The 23,843-nt window shown below is 40.6% G+C and overlaps 2 protein-coding genes across 10 annotated transcripts in view; both read right to left on the bottom strand.

Moving 5' to 3' along the window:
* The window catches only part of atp8a2 (ATPase phospholipid transporting 8A2), a 62,519-nt gene extending 48,067 nt beyond the window's left edge, over window positions 1-14,452 (bottom strand). For 3 of the 7 annotated variants that reach the window (XM_028004900.1, XM_028004903.1, XM_028004907.1), the window contains exons 1-3: window positions 14,164-14,452; window positions 9,499-9,606; window positions 3,352-3,529 (exon numbers count right to left, since the gene is read on the bottom strand). In XM_028004900.1, coding sequence (XP_027860701.1) covers window positions 3,352-3,529; window positions 9,499-9,606; window positions 14,164-14,206 — 329 coding nt within the window. In that variant the 5' untranslated portion in view covers window positions 14,207-14,452. Of the gene's footprint in view, window positions 1-3,351; window positions 3,530-3,929; window positions 4,476-9,498; window positions 9,607-14,163 lie in introns of those variants that run through there. The other 4 variants (XM_028004902.1, XM_028004904.1, XM_028004906.1 and 1 more) reach the window with 4 other exon arrangements.
* A 704-nt stretch (window positions 14,453-15,156) lies between these two features.
* On the bottom strand, window positions 15,157-21,715 carry rnf6 (ring finger protein (C3H2C3 type) 6). 3 transcript variants are annotated; one of them, XM_028005504.1, is made up of 5 exons: window positions 21,626-21,678; window positions 20,094-20,162; window positions 19,640-19,795; window positions 19,197-19,361; window positions 15,157-18,518 (listed from the first exon to the last, which is right to left on the bottom strand). In XM_028005504.1, exons 3-5 carry the CDS (start codon window positions 19,779-19,781, stop codon window positions 16,675-16,677), a joined length of 2,151 nt encoding a protein of 716 aa, XP_027861305.1. In that variant the 5' UTR covers window positions 19,782-19,795; window positions 20,094-20,162; window positions 21,626-21,678; the 3' UTR covers window positions 15,157-16,674. The 3 variants fall into 3 exon arrangements, with proteins under 3 accessions (XP_027861305.1, XP_027861306.1, XP_027861304.1); XM_028005505.1 differs by lacking the exon at window positions 21,626-21,678 and adding an exon at window positions 20,246-21,573; XM_028005503.1 differs by lacking the exon at window positions 20,094-20,162 and having other exon boundaries at window positions 21,626-21,715.
* Between the last annotated feature and the right edge of the window lie 2,128 nt (window positions 21,716-23,843).

Raw genomic sequence — 23,843 nt, 5'->3', positions numbered from 1 at the left:
ACATTATCTATGTCATTTATCATTTTCTCACTGACCCAGTTAAGGTCAGTGAGAAAATGACTAGGGAAAAAGGTCAAATATTTACCAATAAACATGTTGAAGGCCCAAGGCTTTGGAAAATATTCCGTGGACATAAGCAACAAAAGTGGAATTTCTTTGACTAAGCTAAGATAGTATTAAAAATATAAACATCTACAGTCAGAAATTGTGGTGGGAGTGTTATGGGTGTTGCTTCTGGTTCTTGCTGTAGTCGAGGCAAGTCGTAGGGCTAAATTTGTTGCTTGCATAACCTTTCTCATATCAAGTAAAAATATTTGAAAACTGCTCATTTGTTTTTGCTCAAGTTATGTCCGATATTTAAACTGTTTGATCTGAAACCGTTAAGGGTGACATAAAAAAGGCAAGACCAGAAGACATCTTCAAAAGGGAAAGCACATTTTCCGGCACTTCTTTATTCTAAAATGATCATGCTGTGTACTGAAGAGTGAAGCCTGGAAATGGAGAGGAGGACAGTGGAGTGAACAGATAAGAGCTGCAAAGCTTTAATCTCAGAAAGAAAAATCAATAATGCTGTTGGACTTTTAAAACACAAACTAAAGAGTTACAGGAATACAAGGACATGAAAAGCTTTTTGCCTCTAGAGCAAGAGTACTCCCGTCCGTCCAAGCTGCACGGTGGAAAGGCGGAGCGCCCAAGCACATCCAATCAGATGGCCGAATGGCACCCACATTAATCTTATTAGGTGAAATGCTTCTTTTTTTTAAAGTGAAATTCAATCTAGCAGAAACACTCATTCTAAAACTTCGCAGCACAAGCAGAAAACAACTCCTTTCTGACACGCAACAGGAGAGTTGATCTACCAGCACACAAACAACAAAACTACAGGAAAAGACACGAGGGAAAACGACACTAAAACAAAACAACGTATTTCCCTAAAGATGTGAGCCCAACAGAAACCTGTGAGAATACATGCGAGAGAAAAGGTGCAAAGATCTGCATCGGAGTTTACTTTTGTCGCACCAAAGCTGTGATAAACTCAGAAGGTCACGTCTAAATAAATCACACCTAAAGCCTTTGACGAGGAGGAGGCACAGGAGACAGGTTTTATCCTCAGTGACATCAGTCATGCAAAAATAATTAATCACAGTTCCCCCTCAACAGAAACGCACCCATCCTGAGGAGCTTTGTGTAAATTTATGTGAAACGTGTAATTAGGGTTTAATTTACCAAGCAGCATTAAATATTAATGCGGACATATTGATTGGGCAACACTGTGTCATGTCATCTTGTTCAGCCAAGCTCTTTTTCCACCATTCAAACATGTTAGCCTCACCCTTTTAGGAAGACGGCAAATAATCACCAACAGGAGAGAGAGATTTTCAGGTGAAAATTTGTAAGAATTTGTAGAAACTCAGAGAATAATCATTATTTAAGTAACAGGAATACATTTTAAGAGACGCAAAACAACCGTATATCCAAGGTTCAAAGTCTACTTGACACACAGGTGAAACGCGGTGGCTGTCCTTCAACTCCACTTGCTGTGGATTTAAAACCTGCTAAGCAAAGATCAGCTTTGATGGACCATCTTTTAGCCAAACAAAACACCAAAAGGTTAAAGAATTAACACATACACTACAAAAATGAATTTTGGATTATATTAGATATTATAACAAAATTATGAACTCTATTTTAATAACACATCCTGAAAATGGTTGTCCAAACTGCCATTAGCTTTTCTCTTTTCTAAGTAGTTTCTCTTGTAAGGCTGATATACCTACATGGAACGCACTGCAAATGAAAATCTCAACTTGGTAGGAGCTAAGAACTTTCAAAAGACTTTTATTGATAAAGTTTCTGTGTTGGAGCAAGGAATTATGTTTGCAACCCGCTGCTAGCTTAACAAAGGCACTAATGCTAAATTCAATGAGGAAATATTTAAATAATAGCACCTGATTCAGTTATGCACAAGCCAAAAAATTAAGTCCTCTGCTCTGCGTATGATCTTTGAGGAGAGTTTATTGCATTTACAACATTCATGTTGGAGTCTATCATGGTTTGTGGATCATTTAGAGTCATTATCTGTCTCAAACACAAGGTTTAATACCCCTTGCAGCTGGGATTCAACCACTGATCTCTGATGAGTTCCTCAGAAAAAATGACGTTTTTACGACTAGATGAAATTACTTCTGAGTCCATGTCTGTGGAATGCTGCTCATCCATACTGCTCATTAAAGCAAACAAATAACGTTGAAGCTCTTTGTGTGGATCAAACTTGTCCTTTAAGACATCAGCAGCCTGAATATTTACTCTGCAGAAACAATATTTTGTGTTTAAAGTGTGCTTTTTGAAAAGGTCGATATTTCTGTGAAATCCTGGTTTGAATATTTATCATTTCTTCCGCTTGCTAAAATATAAAAATAAAAAACAGATTCATCTTTGAGCGGCTCCTTTTATAACTTGTAAGAATTGAACCAATTTAGTCGAATAAGTACATTTTGTAAGTTTGTGTACGCTGGTAGACTTTTTCATGAGCAACTTAATAGGAAGAAGGGCAAACAAAGACGGGAAAGACATGAAACAAATGTCTCAGCATCAGCTTAAACTCAGACTATAACGTTTATGCCCCAGCTTGACCTCTGAGCATGTGGCATCTTTGTCAGCAAAATACATTTTAATTTGTACACCACCTTGAACATAGAATCCCCAAAGGAAAAGATGATGATGGCAGGATCATACAATGGGAATGCTTTTCCTTAGGAAGAAAACTGGTTTGAGCTAAAGTTCAGACTTGCATCCAATTAAGAATCTGTGGCAACCTTGAAAATCGATGTTCACATATACACTTATCCTCATTTGACTGAACCTGAGCAATGTTGCAAAGTGGAAATTTCTGATGCCAGATGTGCAAATGTTGTAGAGGTATATCCAAAAAACATGCAGCTTTATCTGCAGTGAAAGGTGCATTTAAGTACTATTGACCCAGTCCATCTGCAAGCAAAATCATCCCCCACTTTTCAGATTTTTATGTCCAAGAGACATTTGGTTTCACTTCTAATTAAGAATTGTGTCCTACTTCGCTAGTGTTTTAAGTTAAATCTCTAAAAGTATAAAAGTAATCAATTTTGATTTAGCTGGTAGACTTGTGGGATTTCAACCCTAATAAAATTGTCAGATTAGTTTTAGTGATTAAATTCAAACCATGTTTTGTTTCCAGTGCGGTAATAATGCGGTTTCGTGCTACAAATCATGATTTTTGAAGCCTTTAAAGAACCTCCTAACTTAAATAACATTGATAAATAATACACGTCAGAGCAGAAATCAAGCATCAAAGCGGTGGAGTTTTAAGCCTACCTCACGTGGTTGTCGCAGAACTTGGTGCTTTGGGTCCGGTTGAGGATCACAGTCCGCGCAGTCGCGTCTACGGGGTCCGCCTGGGAAGTGGTCCCGGACATCTCGTCATCCGCCTTGCGGTACCCGGCGGACGAGCCAGAGGGTCCTGCGCCGTTGGATTGATGGGAGAGAGGTGAGGCTGAGTGAGTCCGAGTGGGAGATGGAGAGACAGAGACAGGGGGAGGATGGGAGAGACACACACACACACATATAGACGTGGAGACGTGGTTTTTACAGATCAACAGCGACCAATTACAACCAGAGGATGGCTACTGTATGCTGAGATCTGCTGAAGCGGTTCGGGTCGATTCGGTGACGTTTCCCTTCTCTGTGTAATTGTCTTTCATGCGCGCGCGCGCGTTATCCCAAAGCCCACGGGGAACCCCCGCGTGTAATAATGGATATGCTGAGTGATGCACAAAGGCGAACAAACACTGCGGGTTAGTCTGCTTTTTATCAGCTGCTCATGTGGACACTGAGCGCACACGTAGACAGAGAAAATCCAGAAAAGTGACAGAGGAGGAAGAGAGGGATCCCACCCGCTCCGTCTTCTTCTTCCTCTCCTCCCCGCCCGCCTGGCTTTGTCATCTCGAGGCGTCGTGATCTCCGCTCATTCACCCCCGCATGCGCTCCAGCTTCGCGGATTTTATTCCCATAAAACACGGGAGCCAGAGCGTTTCTGCGAAGACGCAGGCAACAGCAGCAACTGGATCTGGAGGCTACAGTTCACTCAGCTGCTGGAACAACGGCGAGCGTGCACTGGCGAGGGCAGCCGTTTCAGCGTTACCCGCCTCCCCGCGCTCCTCTTTCGGCTCGGCTGAGCCTGAAGCTGTCGGTGACATGTACTAAAGTGTGCGCCTCCACGCTGAGACGCTATACGGGCTTTATCTGGTGCGTTTGAGGCGAGCTCCTCCCTCCAACATGACGGCCCCGGCTGCTCACAAACGAAGCGGGGAAGCCATATGGAGCTCCTTCAGAGCTGCGGGACTCAGCTTTTAAAGGGCCAGAAGCCTCGCATCGCCTTAAGGTTCTGTGGTTGGGCACAGATGGGATCAAATGACATGCGGCAGTCAGAAACCATCCATCAGAGATCACTTCATGTCGCTTTCTCTTTACTTTGATGCATGGTAAAGTAATGGGAACAGTTTGAGGAATGGTGTCCAGGACACCATTCCTCAAACTGTTCCCATCTTTAAAATAGAGCCAATTTATAATCATGGGATCAGATTATCCTGTTGTTTGTTATAGGGTAGTCTGTGAGTGAAACCGTCAACAGGCTAATTGCATGAATAATTCAAAAAAGAATAAGCCCTGGCAGGGTTCTGCTTATTGAATTTCCAAAGTCCTGAAATGCCATTTCTGCACCGCTGCAGTGCAACAGGAGATGCATTAGTCTGTCCCATCGTCGATAACCAAAACTGGATTAAGTCCTTCGATTTCACTCAAGCAGGATATTCTGGGCATGAAAAGAAATGGTAAAAAAAAAAAAAAAAGTGCACAGATGTAAAGTAAAGTCAAGTGTATACTATAGATTAATCAGCAGACTGTGATAGTATGTTTTGCAAAGGAAATCATACACCTAGGACTTTTTCATATTTTATAGAACACCATCCAGAAACCTTAAACTTAATGTGTTTTATTGGGATTTTATGTGATTAGGCAACAAAAATAGTGCATGAATGTGAAGTGGAAGGAAGGATTTCTGCACTTCACTTTACTGGCCGGTGTGGGGAAAAGCCAAGGGCTGTAAAAGTTTGCTGTAAGTCATAAGAGGACACAACAAACATGTGGAAGAAGCTGCTCTAGTCAAATAATAAAATCTAGGTAAGGTGGAAATGTTGGGATAAGCATCCTTTAATGTTTCTCCCAACACCTGAAAACTGATTATTACAGTGTGAACTTTGCATTTGCTTGTCACTTTAAATCTCAATAAAATACATTGCAGTATGTGTTCGCAAAATGACAAAATGTGACAAAGTTCTAGAGGTATTAATATTAATTGCACAACAAGCAAATTGTTTGGACTATTCTAAATAATATGATTATTTTGAATGGACAAAATACATCATCTTGACATTTTTAGAATTAAAACACTTCTACCTTACAACGCCCTCCGCTGCCAGAAAGGGTTTCTAAAAGGACTTGGCGAGCCCAACATTCTCCCTTTTTGCTACAGTTCAATGAGCTTTGAATAATTTTGTAACTCCCCTTCCATCCTCCTCGCTCTGCAGGGCGGCATTGTAGAATAGGGTCCTTGTCCAGCCTTAATGTGGAATATTATCTTTGCTGTCCAGAATTTGAGCTGTTAGTGTGTCATGACAGTCATGAGACTGTCACACAGCAGCAGTCTTAAATCAGAAGCCTCTTCTGGTAAGTTGCAAAACTAACTATTACCACGCGTCTCCATACATAACAACTCTTCGAAGATACTTACATGATATGAGGTATAACAACATTTAATTTCTCCTTGAGAAAATAAGGTATTTTTGAAACGAATGGAAGACAAACGGGCCTCGGTGTCACATCAGGTTTATACCCCAGTGAAAACAGGAAGCAATGGATTATTAAATAAAAATTATAATACATTTTAACCACCTTTTAAAAGTAGATAAACACATCTTTACCAGGTGTGCCAATAACTATAGAGGATGTTGTACATGCAGCATTTATTCTTTGCCATCACACAGAGATCCAGTATGAGGCAAAGAGCAAGGGTCAAAGTCTGTTGAAGTAAATTGATAATTGACAGCCTCTCTGCCTTTTTCTATATCTTTGCACATGACCTAATGAGAGATATACAAACTGAGATGTGAGTCACAATCATACCTCAGCACACTGAGCTGTAAACAACTCTTGGAGCAGCTGGCATAGCAGCAGACAATTCAGCTGATTACAGTAAACATGAGGTTAAAAGTATAGGAAAAGGCCATCGTATTGATGTGATCAAGTTACAGCATTGTCTTTCAAGAATCCTTTGGAAATTGTAAATACACTATCCTTCATTTTCTAACCCTGATGGACTCCACCTTACCAGAAACGATCAATAATGGCTCTCTCTGCGCCACGCTTATAATTCATCTCTGTGGAGATCAATGCTCCCACTACTCATCGCGGATGGAGTGGAGGCCGCAGATGCCTCTGTAGCTGCACTGATGCACCGCCGATGAGTCAGCAGCAAACTCCAACAAAGCACAGCCCAGGTCAATTACACGCGAAGCGCCTGAGGCAGCCAAATTAGGAACCTCAGGTCTGATAACCTGCAGTCGGAGCAGGAAAGACTAGCCTGATCCCCACTCAACACTCTGATCTCATACCCAGCCAGAAAGATCCTTCCAGCTACCCATTTGGTTCCGCAGTCTTAAACTAAACTAAATTACTTGAAAACAAGCTTGTTTGATAAATCAATAAAGAAATTCTGAGTACTATATACTTTCTAATGTCTGTCTCACACAAATGGCACTTCAAATTGAGGCAAAAAGGGGGCAATGTAATCCAGAAATGCAGACGAATAACTTAAGCGTAGAAAAAAAAAGAATTCAAATTTTTACAAACTCTAGAGTTCCCAATTGTCCTTTGGCCTGGGTTGTTGCCAAAATTTCACCGTTAAAAAGCAGCCTGGGTCGCTGAATAATACATGCACGGAGGCTGCATAATTCATCTACATTTTCCAGTATGGCAGAGCATATTGAATCCAGGGCACTACCTTCGTGTTGCTGCACTTGTGCTATCACTCCCAACAGCCACAACCAAACGGTCTCCCATCTGAGTTGTATTTTAAATGGCAAAAAAAAAAAAGCCACTTCACAGACAGTTAAACTCTTAATCCAATGATGCAGTCCAGAGAAGAAATGAGCCGGAAGACATTAGCTGCTAATCATAACGACAGATATGGCAGGGCTGCTGATGCTATCCCCAGATGTTCAAGCTCTGCCACCACACATGCCACACTTAGGATAGGATTCTGGCAGAGTTCTTGTTTTCATCATCTGGAGAAAAAAAAAACTCTTCAAAAAGAATCAGCTTCCACATGGATGCATGCATGCCTATTTCACAGCAAGACTGGCAAATTTAGCAGAAAAAATGTCTTGGGGAGTCATTGTCTGTTAACATGACAGTTGTTTTTAATCCAAAGACAGCGGCAAGCCTCACTGAAGTCTGCTCAGGCTGAACGCTAAAGAAGTCCCATCCTCTAGGCCTGTCATGACCATTACATAATCAAAATATCACATTAAATTTAGCTTGGTCAGCTTGGAAAACACCAAAAACATTTCATCTGGGCATTTTTCACCACTAGTAATGTGCTCTTCTACGATTGCAAGGCACAATATGTTAATCTTATGCATTAAATCAAACAAGACGTCTCTATCTGTCATCAAAATGTCAACAATACGCCTCCGCACAGTTCTGCACAGGAAAACATTACCTACAGAGCTCCGTCTGCCTGGGCGACCCTTATGTCCCATTGCGGCCCCGGCGCCCTGAGTCCTATTTCCAGCTCCTTGCTAACATGGTTGCCATCAGCCCCCGTGGGTCATTTGCCACCGTACCGAAGTAGGAAGCAAAGGGAAGAAAGCCTCTTAGGGAAGAAGTGAGCGAGCATGATAATCCTTTCTGTGTCTGCTCTGCAACTTCACCTGCTGTTAATCCATAACCTGGTAATCCTACAGGTGCGACACACACCAGCGACATAAGTTGAGCATATGCAGAGAGTGCCTTGCAAAAGTATTCATACCCCTTGATCTTACTAACGTTTGTCATGTTACAAGCACAAGCTTTATGTGATAGACCAACACAAGGTAGCACATAACTGTGAAGAATATGGGACATAGGATTTTCATTTTCTATTTGAAAAGTATGGCAAGCATTTCTATTTGCCCACCTTAAGCAATTGTTTGGGGTGATCATTTGATGAAGTTACAGCTCCAAACCTGTGGAGAATTAACTTTTTTGGCCATGTTTATTTGCAAAATAGCTCCCCATCAACTCATAAAAATCATCCCCACAGCCTGATGGTGCCACTACCACATCTGCACTATATTAGACAACTGGTCATTATTGCACATAACATTTTCCTTCTGCTTCACAATTATGCATCATCCTACTTCATAAAATAAATTGAAGCTTGTGGTTGTAAAATGACCAAATGAGGAAAGGTTGCCAGGGCTGTGAGTACTTTTGCGACTCTGCGCGTCTACGCACCTTCGGACAGCCACTTCCACCGCACAGATGTATTTTCACACACAGACGAGAGAGTGCACGTTTTTATGCCAGAGGATATAAAATAAACCATCATGCATCTACTCCCCTGTGCTTCTCTGCACCACATGCAGGCAGCACTTTTTGTGTACTTCCTCTGTTCATGCATGCCGTGGTCATACGTGCATGCATGTGCTGATCTCTACAGCATGCATGTGCTAATATTTTTATTTTACCTCAATTTATGCATTTTCTCCACTAATGTTTGAAGTGCTTTCTACTGACTACAAGCTCATGCAATTAGAGAGTGAAGTCCTGTGCAGCATTCACCATTTTATCACTTCAGACCCCAAGGAGCTACAGTTACTCAAGACCCAAAGCAATGGTGCTTTATTTTTCAGCTGCAGATTACGGAGCCCGTCAGGTGAAGTGGAAGAAGAAAAAAAAAAAAAAGTTGTGACCATGACTTAACTTGTGGGCACATGATTTTCAAAACTCATGGGCAGGGTTTAGTAACTTTTTGCTTAATTCATGGGCACGACTTAACTCCTGGGTACGCTTTGTTTAATTTGTGGGAACCACTTAATAATAACATTAATTATTATCATTAATTATTATTAATTATCATTAAAAACTATAATAATGGACAAACATGATCTCATTTCATTTTAATCTGGGAATGAATTATAATCACTTCTTCAAACACTTGGCATGGACATGGAATAATTCTTAGCAAGCATTTGGCTGCTTTTTTTTTTTCTTCGCTCCAATGTCACCAGACGGGCTTTGTAGCAGATCAAAAATAAAGTATTTTAAAAAGTCCATCAGGGTCGGAGGTGGGGGAAACACCTGCCCCTAGCTGCACATGCAACTCGGGTTCCTCATCATCCAGGTTGTTTTTAGCAAACTCACTTTTGTCAAACCTGTCTGCGAGGCGGGCACGCATGGTAGCGTTGGCGCCCTGGTCTTGGTCCTGAAGTTCAGAAGCCTCCTGCCTAATGGTGGTCAATACTAACTGCTCTGTGGGCGCCGAAAGAGGCCGCAGGAGAAGAAAACAACACACACAGGACAACAAGTCATTACACGCGCACAGCGTTTCCGAAAACAGAGTCTGCATTTCAAGTTTACAATGACATGAGATTCCATGTCTTCAAGTGGAAGGTGTCCTGAAGAGCTGCTCAGAGAAATTTCTTCTGGCTTGTGCACGAGTGCCCCCTTGTGGCTTACCCGTAGAAACACCTCATTTTAGCTTCTACTTCTACTGTCTCTCCCAAACGGGATCTTCAGTTTCAAGGCAGCCATGACGACCAGTCATTATCTTTCCAAAACAGATGCGCTGTTGACAGTTTGGCCGATATGCACGACTCGCATAAATTAGATACACAAACAGTGGTACAAACTGGGGCCATTTCTATTCGGTGCCGTTTGTAAAGTTACACAGTAAAACATTAACAGCAATAATTTGCTTTATTTAGCCCCATCATAAAAAAAAAATTTGTGTTCATTATTCGGTCACCATGTTATTCATACACTTATAAATGTCAGAGTTCCAAGCTAAATAGTTAATTGGAGTTAAATATTTAGTTTGCAAACTAAATATTTAATTCCAAAATAATATATAATTTGGGTATAAAAAATTAGTTTTCAAACTAAATATTTAGTTTGAAAACTAGATTACAAAATAAATACCTAGCTCCAAATTCTTATTTTGCTAACTAAATATTTAGCTCAAAACTTACTATTTATTTTTCCAACTAAACATTTAATTTTTGGACTAAATATTTAGCTTGCTGGCTTGTTATTTTGGTTACTAGCTAAAGATTTAGCTCGTAACAAAATATTTAGATCCAAGCTAAATATTTAGCTGATATGCAAATTAGCGTGGCGTTAAGAGGAAGTGGAATATCAAAAGAAAAGTTGGGTTTGCTCGCCTCTTTATAAACTCCACCGTTGAATCGTGGCTGAAGTTACGTTTTCTTTGTCATCGATTATTTTCCTCCCGACATTTCCACCATGTCAGTTAAAAACATAGAATCTGCTGTTTTAATTGCTATGCAAACGTTTACTTATGGAACTACAGTTTCTTCATAAACATCCGCCACTGCGGTCTAGTCAGAACACTTCCGGTTCATAATCGTTTCATTATTTTTTTAGTTGTTTTAGTGCGTATAAACGTTTATACACAAACAATATATTGAATCATTTTTATATAAATACTTTTGCTTTATGAATGAACAAACAGGAATTTTTGAAAGTCGGTAGCCGCTCTTAAAATAGCTAAATAAACCAAATTAATGCTGTTAATTTTTTTTTTTTACTGTGTAATTTTACAAACGGCATCCCGGATATACATTCAAATTTATCAAGTAGGAACAATTTTATCAATTGTATTTTGTTAGGACCTATTTTAGATATCCCATCAACTTTAAAAGCAATACAATCTGTTTGTGAATATTGTGAGTAAATATGACAGGCTGACAGAAGTGGACGTCATCGCCTGTAGCAGCTCACTAATTGGAGCAAATTACCAAGAGATCAGGCTTCAAGAGATTAAAGTAAAGGCAACGTGAAGAGCATACTGTGCTGGAGTGCTTTTCACATGTTGCACTGATGTCCTAAAACGTGATTACTCTATGCCATACCTGCATGGCAGTAGAGTAAATTATATCTGCAAATGTATAAACATTAAAGTAGGTTTAACTCAAATATTATTTGAGGGGAGAGGATTTAGATTATGTAGTAAAAACATTAGTCTTGTGTTAGACTTACAACATTCATTTTAAAATAAAGCTTTATTAGCAAGCTTGTTTTTTTAAACAAAAAATTCTGGTTTCACATTAGTCACAGGGCAATAACAAGTTTATAAAAAATTTACCTTTTAAGACTCAGAAGATCCAGAAAACTTCTGCCTAAAGTCCTCATGGCCCAGATGACACGCTCACAATCTGCCCTGCTTTTTATTTCTGGAGGCTTCAGGAACAATACACTCACTCACAAAAACAAAGACCCCTGACAGCATGTGCTATTTAAAACACCAAAATGGGATAAACATTCTTCTTTGGTAAATCAATCCATTTAAATAACCCTTTGTCACACATACAATCATATGCTGCAGCCTCATATATGATTATCTCCATCTCATCTCCATCTTTTCTTAAGAAAAAAGATAATATACTAATGAAAAAAAAAGCAGCAGATCTTAAAAAGGACATTTATGTAAATTAACCTGACTGTTTCTTGGCATGATCCTACATGCAATTGGAGCTTAAACTGATCATTTAACCCAAAACTGGCAAGGCTGGTTTTGGCAGCTGTTTAGGACTCCCAAACCAACAGGGGGCTCCCAAGAGCATTAGAATTGTCATACAAATCATGTTTACAAATGAGATTTTTATTTAAATACTTCTTACAAAATTAAGTGTTTTGTTGTTAATAGGTTACATTTTTAAAGTAGCCAGACCTGTTTTAAACCTGAGAAGACAAAATGCAGAAAACTATGTTAACGTCGGCAAAAAATTCAATTCTTTCAAAGAACAAGATTGAGCCAGAGGTGAATTATATTCAATAATCATGTATTCAGTCCTTATGTTCTAAACTCTGGACATCAGAGCAGAATTACTTTAAGTAATAAAAAAATATATATATATATTTTTAAGCTAATACACCTTATTCAAAGTGAACATAGTTGGCCCAAGTTTGTACGGAGCCTTTTGTAGAGTTTTAACAGGAGGAAACCCTCTTCTTGTTAAGCCCATCAAGTCAAGTTTATTTTTTGTATAGAACATTTTCAGCAACAAGGCAGTTCATTCTGCCCAGTTACCAGTATTTTAATACAGATGTTTTTAGGGGAGGAAGAAGGAAGCGAGTTTATCTGTTTTTCAGCCTAAAGGCAAACACAGACAACTATTAACTATTAATTATTCATTGAGATTACTTTTGTCAACCACATTGGTTGAAATAGAAGACCAAAAAAAAAAGATTAAACTGGTAGCTGTGACTTAATGCTATGTAATGCTATGTATGAAGTTATGTAAACAAAACTGCATTACATCTTTTAAATCTACATATTATCATTCTCAATGTATAAATATAAAATGAAGATTCCTTTGGGGCTGTCTTGATGGTTTTGGAGACTACAAGTGAAGGCTTTGGCCAGCTCTAGAAAACCAGTGTAAATAGGATTCAGGCGACATACAGTCCACCAATGTCATATTCAGATAATACTCTCCAGTAGTGAAGCACAATAATGGTTTTGTTGTATGATACATAAATATTTGAAAATAGGTGTACTGTACTTATATTGAGCTGTTTTTCATCACAAATACCACTTAGAGCTATTTTACACTGCCATATTCACCCCGTCACAAACACAAACACAACATCCGCACACTCACACACAGATCATGAGGCAACTTAAGTGAAGGAAGTTGAAATCAGACCCACAACTGCCCCCATGTCCTCTGCATGCCTGTGTGTGGTGGCGCCAGCTGCAGACCACACCTTGTAAATCTCCCCCAAATTCTTGAATGGCCGTTACTTCACAGTACTCTCAAAGCAGTGATTATTCCCGTTGCTTGTGTTTTTCCAACACACTTTTTCCATCCACTAAACTTTCCATAAATATGCTTTGCTGCTACACTTTGTGAACAGTCGGTCTTTTCAGCAATTAGCTTTTGTCACTTTAACCTTCCTCGTGGCTTTTTGTTTTTTCAATTATTATGAAAGACAAAAAAGCATACATGTGTTACATATGGTTAGCTTACTGGCCTTATATAGTTTTGTAATTTTAATATAAACTGAATTTTGGGGTTTTCATTAACGTTGTGTGATTATTCTGCAAATGCATTATTTATTTATTTTTTGACAAGAGAAATAAATTAACTTTTCGATCAGATTTTAATTTATTGAGATGCACCTGTAGATGGGGGGCCTGGCAGGGCAGCTCGGTGCGCTCCTCAGACGGTCACGTGGTTTTTAAATAGGGTTTTATTGGATTGGTGCTGCAGGTGCTTGGCCTGGACTGTCTGACCCAGACGATGTACAGATATTTTACTATGGGGCGCTCTAAAAATAAGAGTCCATTCATGCATTCAACTGGGTGGAATGCAATAATCCAATGCTACAGATTTATGTAATACCATAATTATGTCATGGATCAGTTAATGCAGTACCTGAATGAGCGATGAGGTTACACTCTAGATATTTTTATCCCAAAGTTTTGGACGGTGTTATAGCATCATTAGAGATTCCTTGATGAAAAATATCAGGGTTACACAATAAATCCGTCACCTGCAGACTAATTGCCCTTGAATTACCATCCGGAGGCTAAAAAATTAATGAAGGGATTTTGGGATACTGCAAGTCACCCCATGTGCATGCCGCAGTCTGGAGTTATTATGCCAGGCACATACCAAAACCAGCCGAGTCCAAACAGGACGGGACAGGCCGCTGAATGTCCAGCAGTGACAGGCCTCATCTAATGAGATAAGCACTTTACAATGACAGGTCGCGGTGTGAGCGGCGGGATGAATCCTGATTGGTCCGCCATTAAGAGGTGAACTAGCTTATTTAACTCACCTCCCTCGCTGTGGATCTTCTTGCCTCTCCGGTTGAAATACATCTTGCTATGGGAGAATGACAATCGGTGTGGCAGGGACCAGGACGAGGAGGAGGCCGGAGCAGTAACATGCTCACGACTCACCGACAGAGCCGAGGAGAGCCGCTCCGGGACCGGGCAGAGCCCGCCTCACCTGCCGCTGATCCTCCTGCGGCTGGAGCTGCTGGGCGATCATCGCTTCTCTGCTGCTGGACCGCGGAGGATACGATGAAGGGGGCAGATCCAAACAGCGTTCATTTCACATATGTAATATAGCGCCACATCCGGTGGATTCTTTCAAAATAAATCACAAAACTGACAAGGTTCCTGTTTGAATTGATCTAAAAAGATCCTTCCTGCACACAGCAATCAGCATCTACAACCGCTCTTTGAAGAAGCTCGGATATTTTGAGTTATATTTCATTTTCCTTTAAGATTATAATTTATTTTCTAATTGACTTGAACAGACACATGAGACAGGCATGGAGGCTCACCTTCCAAGAAACAATCACCCTCAGCATGCAGTCAGAGCTACAATAGAACGGTTTAATCAAAGCATATATGTCTTAAAAGGGTGGGTGTCATTTTATAGCACAATCAAGCACAATATGTTACCTTCAGTTGTTATAAAATAATTCTTAATGACTTAAAAATGCCTTTGCATTTTGATGCTTTGAAATTGGACCTCTGTCTCCTTAAGAAGCTCCTACTCTAACACTCCACCTTCAGCACATTTTTAATACAATGTTAATCATTAAGCCTTTAACAAGTACAGAATCAGGGGCCTAAATACAAATACACTTATTGGATTTTTATTTCTAAAGAAAAAATAATAATTGAACAATTAAGACACTACTGTGTGTTGGTCTATCACAAGAAACACAATTACGTTTGCAGTTGTAAATAAGTGAAAATAAGTTCAATACTCGTGAGCGTAACGTAACAAAGCATTTTGAAGGAGAGAAGACAACCAGTGTCTGATTTCTTTTTCATACTATATTCATCATATCCATTTTATTTACTCTCATGACAAAGCAAAATATATCAGTTTATATTCCAAAGGCTGATTTCCATCATATTAAATAGGAACAGAATAAATATTCACTTCTGAACCCTTTGTCCACACCAACCCTACTATGTGGCCACACATTGAATAGAAGAGTTCTTATAGAACCAGCTTCAACAGACACCAGGCCTTTTTTATACACACACACAGGCAAACAAACCATACACTCTTCCACACATTCCTACACATGGTACTGCAACAATCCTGCAGTTTAATTAGGGACACAAAAACTGCAGAGATGCAGTTAACGGGTGTGTACTGCAGCTGTTATGTATAAAGTGACAGAAACAAATGTACTGTTTGGGTTAGCTCTTAATCCATTTCTTTTACACAAAAGGCTATTCTGTGCATGTAATGGGAAAAAAAATAGATTAAAAAAAATACATCAGGTTACACACCAAGTCAGATGCTAAATGAGGAATTTTGAGTTAGCTGGACAAACCGTACACACTGCAGAATAATCTTATTTCCACATTTTCCCAGTCTGTTGTCTGTGGACTGGCAACAGAAACAATGAAGATATTGATTTAAGAGTTTTGTCTTAGAGCGGAAAAGACAACCAGATACAACAAAGTTAATGTCCAACAAGTCAATATTTTCCTCTTTCAATATTGCACAACTTATGCGGACCAGTCTGAATCCCTGATTATCAAAAGAGCCTGTTTTACTGGAACTGTGGCGACAAATCTTTAAATGGTTTTCATTCAAAGTGACTGCTTTTAATGGATGACTGCTGGATCTCTGAATTGCATTTTAACTATAGGGCTTAAATTAATACAAGCACAGAATGAATGTATTTCCAAAGTGAACACAAAACTTGTTTAACCCTCTCAAATTTTACACATTTTTAAGAAACTTTAAAATGGACTCTTTAGGCTTTAAAATAGAAAAAAAACAATAAAACAAAAAAATTTCCTTCTTTCATTCTGAGCAGTTGGGATGTTAGCCTTGTATCTTCAAGAACCTGATAAGCAGTGCAGCCCTATTTACAGCGCATACTGATTAAACCAAACCTACAAGTGTGCTGTACGGTCAGTCAGTTCTAAAAAAAAAAAAAAAAAAAAGAAGGTCACGCATGTCAGACATAAAAGTGTTAGAATTAGACTATGCAACGGTCGCTACAGGAGCTCCTAAAGCATAAAAGCCATTTACTGACAGGCTTCTGAAGCCCGATGAAACAAGTAGCAACTAAGGTCACAGGAGGAGCTAAATGACTTGCTCAAAACATAGCATCTAAAAAAATAAAGTTGTTTTTTTTTTAATTCTCTGGATTTAAAGTTTCTTTCCTGTTTTGCACACTTTTGGTTCCACCTTTTTAAACTCAACGGATGTTTTCAAAGAAACTAAGCAGTGAAAGCGATATGTACACGCTAAGCCCACTTGGGTTTGCTCAGTCTCAGCCAGCCGTGAGCAGGAGAGGGTGGGGTCAGTCGTGATGCCCTGCGAGGATTGGCTGCCTGCAGATGGGGCAGGTGTTGTTTTCGGAGAGCCAGCGGTCAATGCAGTGGACGTGGAACTCATGGGAGCAGGGCAAGCGCCTTAGCTTGTTGCCTTGAGTGTATTCATTGATGCACACGCTGCAGGCGCGACCCATCTCACCTTCAAGGCTGGCCTGACCGTACGTACGCGTGGATAGATTGTCGATCTGCTCTTTGGTCAGACCTCGGGGATGTTCGTCGTCTTCGTCGTCGTTGAGTAAAAAGAAGTGTGCCAACCTTAGGATGGGTAGGGTGCCGTTTTCAACCAAGTTGTTGGTGTCTCGGCTGTTTGCCCGTCCATCTATGGAGCTAACTACTCCACCTCCAAATCTGGCCTGCCCAATCTGCTCATCCTCGCTCCTCACCTGGCCCTCCAACCCTTGAACGACCTCATTGGTCCCAACCTGGCCAGGCTCATTCTCATTTAAATGTAAACGACCGCTACTGCTATTAGTAGCGCCAACGTCAGCGTGGCTGGGCGCAACGCTTTCCGAACTCGCCTCCGTCTCCATGAGCGAGCTAAGCTCCCCAAATCCAGTCATAATCTGACGCAAGATGGACCGCAGGGCGGTAGAGTTGGGTTCTCCGAGGCCCGTCTCGCTGATGCGCCTCAACGGAATCCGGATGGTGCTGACGTAGGTGCGGATCCCGGCTCGCTCCGAGCGGGAGATGGTGCGTCGGAACCCACCGCTGTCACTTTCGAACGTGACCGTGTTCTCAGCGACCCGCGCGCGGGATCGAGTTCTGCTGGCGATGCTGTCCCGGTCCCTGTTCTCGCCAGGCCGGATCCTTCTCACCTGCAAGTCCAGCATGATTGTTGGATGGCGTCTGACCGCCGAGCTTCCTGCGCCTGCTGCGGGCAACTCGCTTGCGCGCTCTACTGTTTCCACGGCGGACTCCAGCACAGCGTCGGGTTCGGACACAATTCCCCCGGTCTCCATGGATACAGAGGTCGTGACACCGCTCGGCTCACCAGTTTGGATCGTAGACCCGTTTGGACTGCTTCCAGCTGGTGGGAGGGTGCTTACACTAGGCGTTCTGTTCAAAGGGGATCGACTTCTCCTCGATGCGCGAGAAGAAACTCCGCCCCCTGCTGCTGCAGCCCTGCGCGCTCGGCCACGGGATCGAGTCCTGCTGCTGCGTGATTCGTGTCCCGCAGCTTGGGGTTGAGAGTCGCCCTGTGGTGACACCCGAGGACAGTCTAGAGTAGGAGGCATTTCATTACGCCCGTGCTCTGCCTCTACATTCAGGACATGATGCTGCGATGGTGCACTTTGATCATCGGGAGGACTGGGGACATTAGAAGAAGGTGCTGATGAATGCAAAGTAGAAGCCCGCCTCTGGTTGGTGGCTGGGACTATCTCTGCAGGAGGAAGCGTGGCGGAGCTCATGGATAGAGCGGTGGTACTGCTGCGTGTACGCCGGGTCTCGATCCTTCTTATGGCCGGGCGTGGGGAGGGGTAAGGCGCAGGCCTCGGAGTGGCTGAAGGCCGAGAGCTGGAGAGGGGGGAAGCGGTGCGGGCGGAGGTGTTGAGAGGAGTCACCGGGAGTTCTGGGGCATCCACAGAGTTCACAGTGTCAATATGCTCTCCCGGCTCGGGCTGATCGTGGTTGATGTTGATCTCGAGACTGAAACGAAACTCCCCGCTGTTGGGATTGGTCCGGCTGACAGCCCTCCACGTCTGGTTACCACTCTGGCCGCTTCGAGTCGCGTTACCGGTGCGCCTGAACGTGTTCAACCACTCCAGTAACGAATCACCATTAGAAGAATCGGCTCCAGCTTCTGTAGCCCCTATAAGTAAAATAATGTAAGCCAGACTTAGTAAGTTAATATGCAACACACTAAGGAAGGTGCTCTGTCAATAACAATGTACACACATAAAACAATTACTTGTGATGTCAGGTGAATGACAGTTATATTTTTCTGATTTAATGTGAGCTACAATGTTCTGGGTCTATTTCTTTAAAGCCATACAATACAGCCTAGCATTCAACATCTTTTATTGGGATTTTATGTGGCAAACCAACATCAAGTAGTGTATAATTCTGAAAAAAAATACAAAATAAAGAAATACCTGGAAAGTATGAGCCATTTTTTTATTTAAGCCCCTATACATTGATGCTCTTAACCCTTGTGCAGTCTTAAGAAATGGGGTCATCTAGACCCCTCAAGTTTCTTACTGTGCATAGGCCCAGCAGGGTCACACTGACCCCGCATACGCTGTTACGACTGTTTTTTTTATGTGGTTTAAAGAACTGACAGGGAAACCCCCCACTCAACCACTGTCTGACCGTGACATTTCCCGCACTCCTCCTGAGCGTCGCACTAAGATCGTGGGAAGGTTAAATAAGATCCAATCAACTGCCTTCAAAAATGTGGAATTAACTGGCCAAAGTTACAACCGCAACAAATATTCTATTGTGCACAAGCCAAATTTTGGCTTGATAGAATCCCTTCCCCCCTTCTTACCGGCCCCTCCTCTTCCTCCAGCCCCTCTCTCCTCTCCTGCGCTGCTACTGCTCTGCTGTTCTCCAGAATCACCAGTCTGCGATCGCTGCTCAGCATGGGGCTGAGACGACACCCGCTCTTTGGCTCCGTCCAGGCGCTGACGGAGTTCCTCTGCAGTCACCTCCCCTATAAAATATGGTAGGTAGGTATGAACATGAAGGCTATTATAGCATAAATTGTACAGAATCTAATATGTCGGAATGACAGAAGTGTCAAAAATTCCCAAGCAATTCTACTTAATTTCATTTTGGGCCTTTATTTGCTAAATTATTCATACATTCAACATCTTTTGCTAAGACTTAACATTTTGAGAACCAAAAACCTCTTGACCACTTGGATAAAGGTGCTGCTACGCAAAGAATAACATACGTAGTCTATTAAGGGTTAATCAAAGTGTATCCTACCAGGAGTGCCCAGCAGATTGCCATCTCTCATCAGGCGGTACTCTTCTTCACTCAGTTCATTAATAAAGTTGTAGTATGCCTCCTCCCGTCGAAGACGCTCAGCCTGCCTCCGCCGTTCACTTCCCCCACCAGGAGGGTCCATCACCACCAAAAATGCTGCAAGGGCAGATGGGTTTGACTCTCATTCACACATGGAATCGCAGCATTACACAAGTGGACAAACAGTTCTGTTCAAAATAATAGTGTGTTGCAAGTACATTAAGAACATGTGTACTCTACTCAGAAAGCAAACTATGAAAAAAACGTTTACACTTTACCATTACTTTGCGGAAAAGCCTACATATTCTCATTTATCGTGCGAGCCGAAACATCATTAATCATAATAGTTAGTTGTACAATCACTCTAAGAACTGCTTCATGTCTCTGTTGTATGGAATTGACCAACATGTCGCACCTGTGAGCAGGTATTCCAGCCCAAGGTGACTGCACTACATTCCTCCACTTCTGTGTTTCACGGTGTTGCCTAGAAAACAGCACGTTTAACGCTTGGTTTGGCATGATATTTTTCACGTTGGTCTTGTTGGAACTAAGATGCTGCTCCCTTACCCATTTCAGTGGCAATTCTTTTTTTTTGGCATAAGGCAACATCCAAATATATTGAGATATTAAAGTTGAAAACCTCAATGTAAAATAAAGAGGCCTGGCATCATAGTTTGAGAAACATTCCTAAATAATGATGGCAACCAACATATGACAGTCTGGGAGAATCTCAACGGAGACTGTTGAGAGAGAAATGGGGAGAAACGTAGCACAGTTGAAAAGCCGTGTTGCATTTTCAACACAAACCCTTCAATTACACATGCCATATTGAGATACACTCTTCTCCAAAAACAGAAATTGCTCCAGTCAGTGATATCAGACTTCCCTCATTTTCAAATGGTGTGATATTCCAGTGATGTACAGGGATACAAATCCAAAAGCGGTTTCAATCTACTGTGGTCAAATAACCAAACATCATGTTGAAGTAATTATTCATTTACATTGGTGTAAAGCAATGTTTCTCAACCTTTCTCAGATCCTACTGTGCTGCAAGCCTTAAGTGTTTCCCTGCGTTCACACACCTGATTTGAATAAATGGGTGATTTACAGGATTCTGTAGGACTTGATAACCTGCTGAAGAAGTGATGCAATCAATTAAATTAGGTGTAAAGCAACGCAATTGTTTAGCTGAAACACTCTTTCAAGGCTCTACTAAAGGCAGTCAATGAAGTCCACACCATCAATACGCCATTAAAAGTTGAGGACTATGTGCTAGGACGTCCGTGCTAACACTTACCCTGAAGGTAAGGGCAGTAAAGCTATCCTAATCTGATAAGTGGATCGAGGATGGAATTATTAACAAATATAATAACGACGTATCTCACGAAAGGGAAAACTTATTGTGGTTATAGTAAAATCTGCCGAAAACCCAAGAAGACTGCAGCTAATACAGCAGAAAGACTGGCGTTGTCGTTACAGCCAACAGCCAATCAGCATCCCGGTTTCCATGAGTGACACTCCAAGCGTTCAATCAGTGCTCCGCAAAGGCGGGTCATTGGAGGCTAAACGGAGTTTTCCTCCATGTAAACGCAGAGCAGCAAAGGAAAGACAAAGAATGCCCTCAGCACTTTTGACTCGGACTAAATAACATGTTTGCACTTGGTGATGAAATTCTGCTACAGACGAAACACAATAGTTACCTCTGTAGATGTTTCAAGCCGGTAAAACGTCATTTAAATACGCAACGCCTCGGTGTTAACTGAGCCCTAGCGTATTAGCATAGCCAGTGAGTAGCAATCAGTCGACACCACAGCAAACTGCCAGAAAAACTCAACATTACGCTCATGACAAACAATTTTATGAAACAGATAACATATATGAAGCCTGGCACTTGCTTAGATTACACATCAACAACTGGTGACGGCGATAATTAAGCGATTAAAGTACCTGACAAAGCAGCTGTAATATGGACGGTTCTCTCCTCTCTCAAACCAAGATGGGACCAGTGGTCCAAATTCTAATGCGGTCCGGGAAAAACACCGTCAGCCGTTCGCTAGTTCCTATGAAACGTAACACTCTTTTTGTTTCATAATAAGCGAGAACAATAATACAAAATTTGTTTGTAATATTTTTTCCATCAACATAATGAGATCAAAAATTTAACTGGATCTTTAAGAGATTAAACAACACTATTTTATGTTGACCTATATTGTCTCATACTTCCCAGATTTTTCTTTAAAATCAGCCAGACTCACGTAGAATATACTTATACTAAATCGAAACAGTATGATTTAACAGGTTGAAAGAAAGGAGCCTAGTTGTAAAATATATGTATATATTTAAATCTTTAGTATCAAAGGGCATGAAAAACATAACTTAAGTGTGATGAAATAAATATGTGAAATCAAAAACACATTCATAGAGGAAATTTGTTTGGCTTTGCTATAATTTCTTATTCATTTAAAATACAATTTATTCCTCCAATGAGCTTCCAATGGCTTGAAAGATCATTGGACCCAAGCTCAAGTTTAATCCCTTAAGTAAGAGTATTACAGAATTTGTCAAAACCAGCTAAATGCTGCTTGTCCACAATAGTGTTTAGTAACGGCATCTGATCATATTTATTCTATAGCCCCTTATATAATCATCCCAAATACAAATGAAGCAGTTTTTTTCAATATGCTTCTTAAAAACATTGAATTAAATGAAATCCAGAACTTAAAATCTATGCTGCATTGCCCAGCTTTTATTGTGATATTTTTATTATCACAATACATATACCATGAAGAAGAAATGCACCGTTAGGTACTGTCTATAAATTTTATTGTCATGTTTTTTTTTTCTTTTCTTTGACAGTATTTTTCCACAGGACTGTTCTGTATGTAGCCCAATTGAACAATTCTACCACCGTCCCTGCTTCTACTGAAGAAAAAAAAGCATACCCACAGCACGTTGCTGCCACCACCAATATTCAAAGTTGTGATTTTGTTGACAAAGATGTTAGTTTTCCACTGAATGTCGATGTTACATTATATTGATTACCAATCTTTTAAACATATCTCTATAACTGCTATTTATTGTTAGGACTGGAAAAAGCATTACCAAAAATTTCAAATAAATGCTATGACTACTGGAAACAAGTTGTACTCAATATATGTAATAAATAATAAAACTATTTAGATTTTTGTTGATAGCTTCAGGTGCATTTCCAAAGCAACATTGTGAAAATATAAAAATTGTTTTTGTCATTTAAAAGTATGAGTTTCTCTGTCCATTTTCCCATATTCTTTCTCCACTGCATAATGACGTGTCATTTATGGCCGAGCATACTTTAGATGCCAGCTCCTTTTACATTGTTGTTTTTTTCCTTTGTGTTGTTGGCACACACATTCAAGCTGTAGTATTGACAGATTCTGCATGCTCCAGTGTGCGCCATCTAAGAATAATTAGCCAGTTAAAATTAATGCAGCTAGAAATATGTTTGTGATTATTTGAAGAGCATAGAAAGCATTTTGTTGGAAATAATTTTGTTGGACTCAATGGAGAAGCTGTAAGAAACTGATTCAGCTGTGTTTTTATAAGCACGAGTTATCACAGGACATGGTTAGCTTGAGTGGCTTCTTGCCATAGATAATTTGTGCATAAACACACACAGCTTAATCATAAAAACATGTCTTAAAAGCTAAAGATACAATAGTCTTCAAGTATACAAGTATACAAGCACCCAATCTTCATTGTACGTTTTATATGTTTAATGTGAAAGTCCAGCACAAAGTATGCCATAACTTTTCTTAATGTTTTGTTGTTGTTTTTTTTGTGCTTTTTTTTACTATTTAAATTCTCTAATTTACTCTGATGCTCCCCAATAAATTCAAGTTCAACCAACTACCTTCAGAAGTTACCTGATAACTGTGTTGTAGTTCAGCCTTATCATAAATCAAAGTGTTTTGTGAAAGTCTCAGAGGTTTGTTTCAGACTGTCAAGCAACAAATAAAACAGCATCATAAAGACCAAAGAAGATGGCAGAAAGGTTTGGGGTTGAAGTTGTGGAGAAGCTTAAAGCAGCATTAGGTTCTGAAATAATATTCCAAGCTTTGAACATTTCATAGAGTAGTGCTTTAGGCGCCATTCAAATGTAAAGAAATTGCACACAAGAAATTGAAGA

This window comes from Xiphophorus couchianus, chromosome 21 (genome assembly GCF_001444195.1).
Source record: "Xiphophorus couchianus chromosome 21, X_couchianus-1.0, whole genome shotgun sequence".
NCBI lineage: Eukaryota > Metazoa > Chordata > Actinopteri > Cyprinodontiformes > Poeciliidae > Xiphophorus > Xiphophorus couchianus.
Note: the sequence above shows the minus strand (reverse complement) of the source record. Positions and strands in the feature narration are given on the sequence as shown.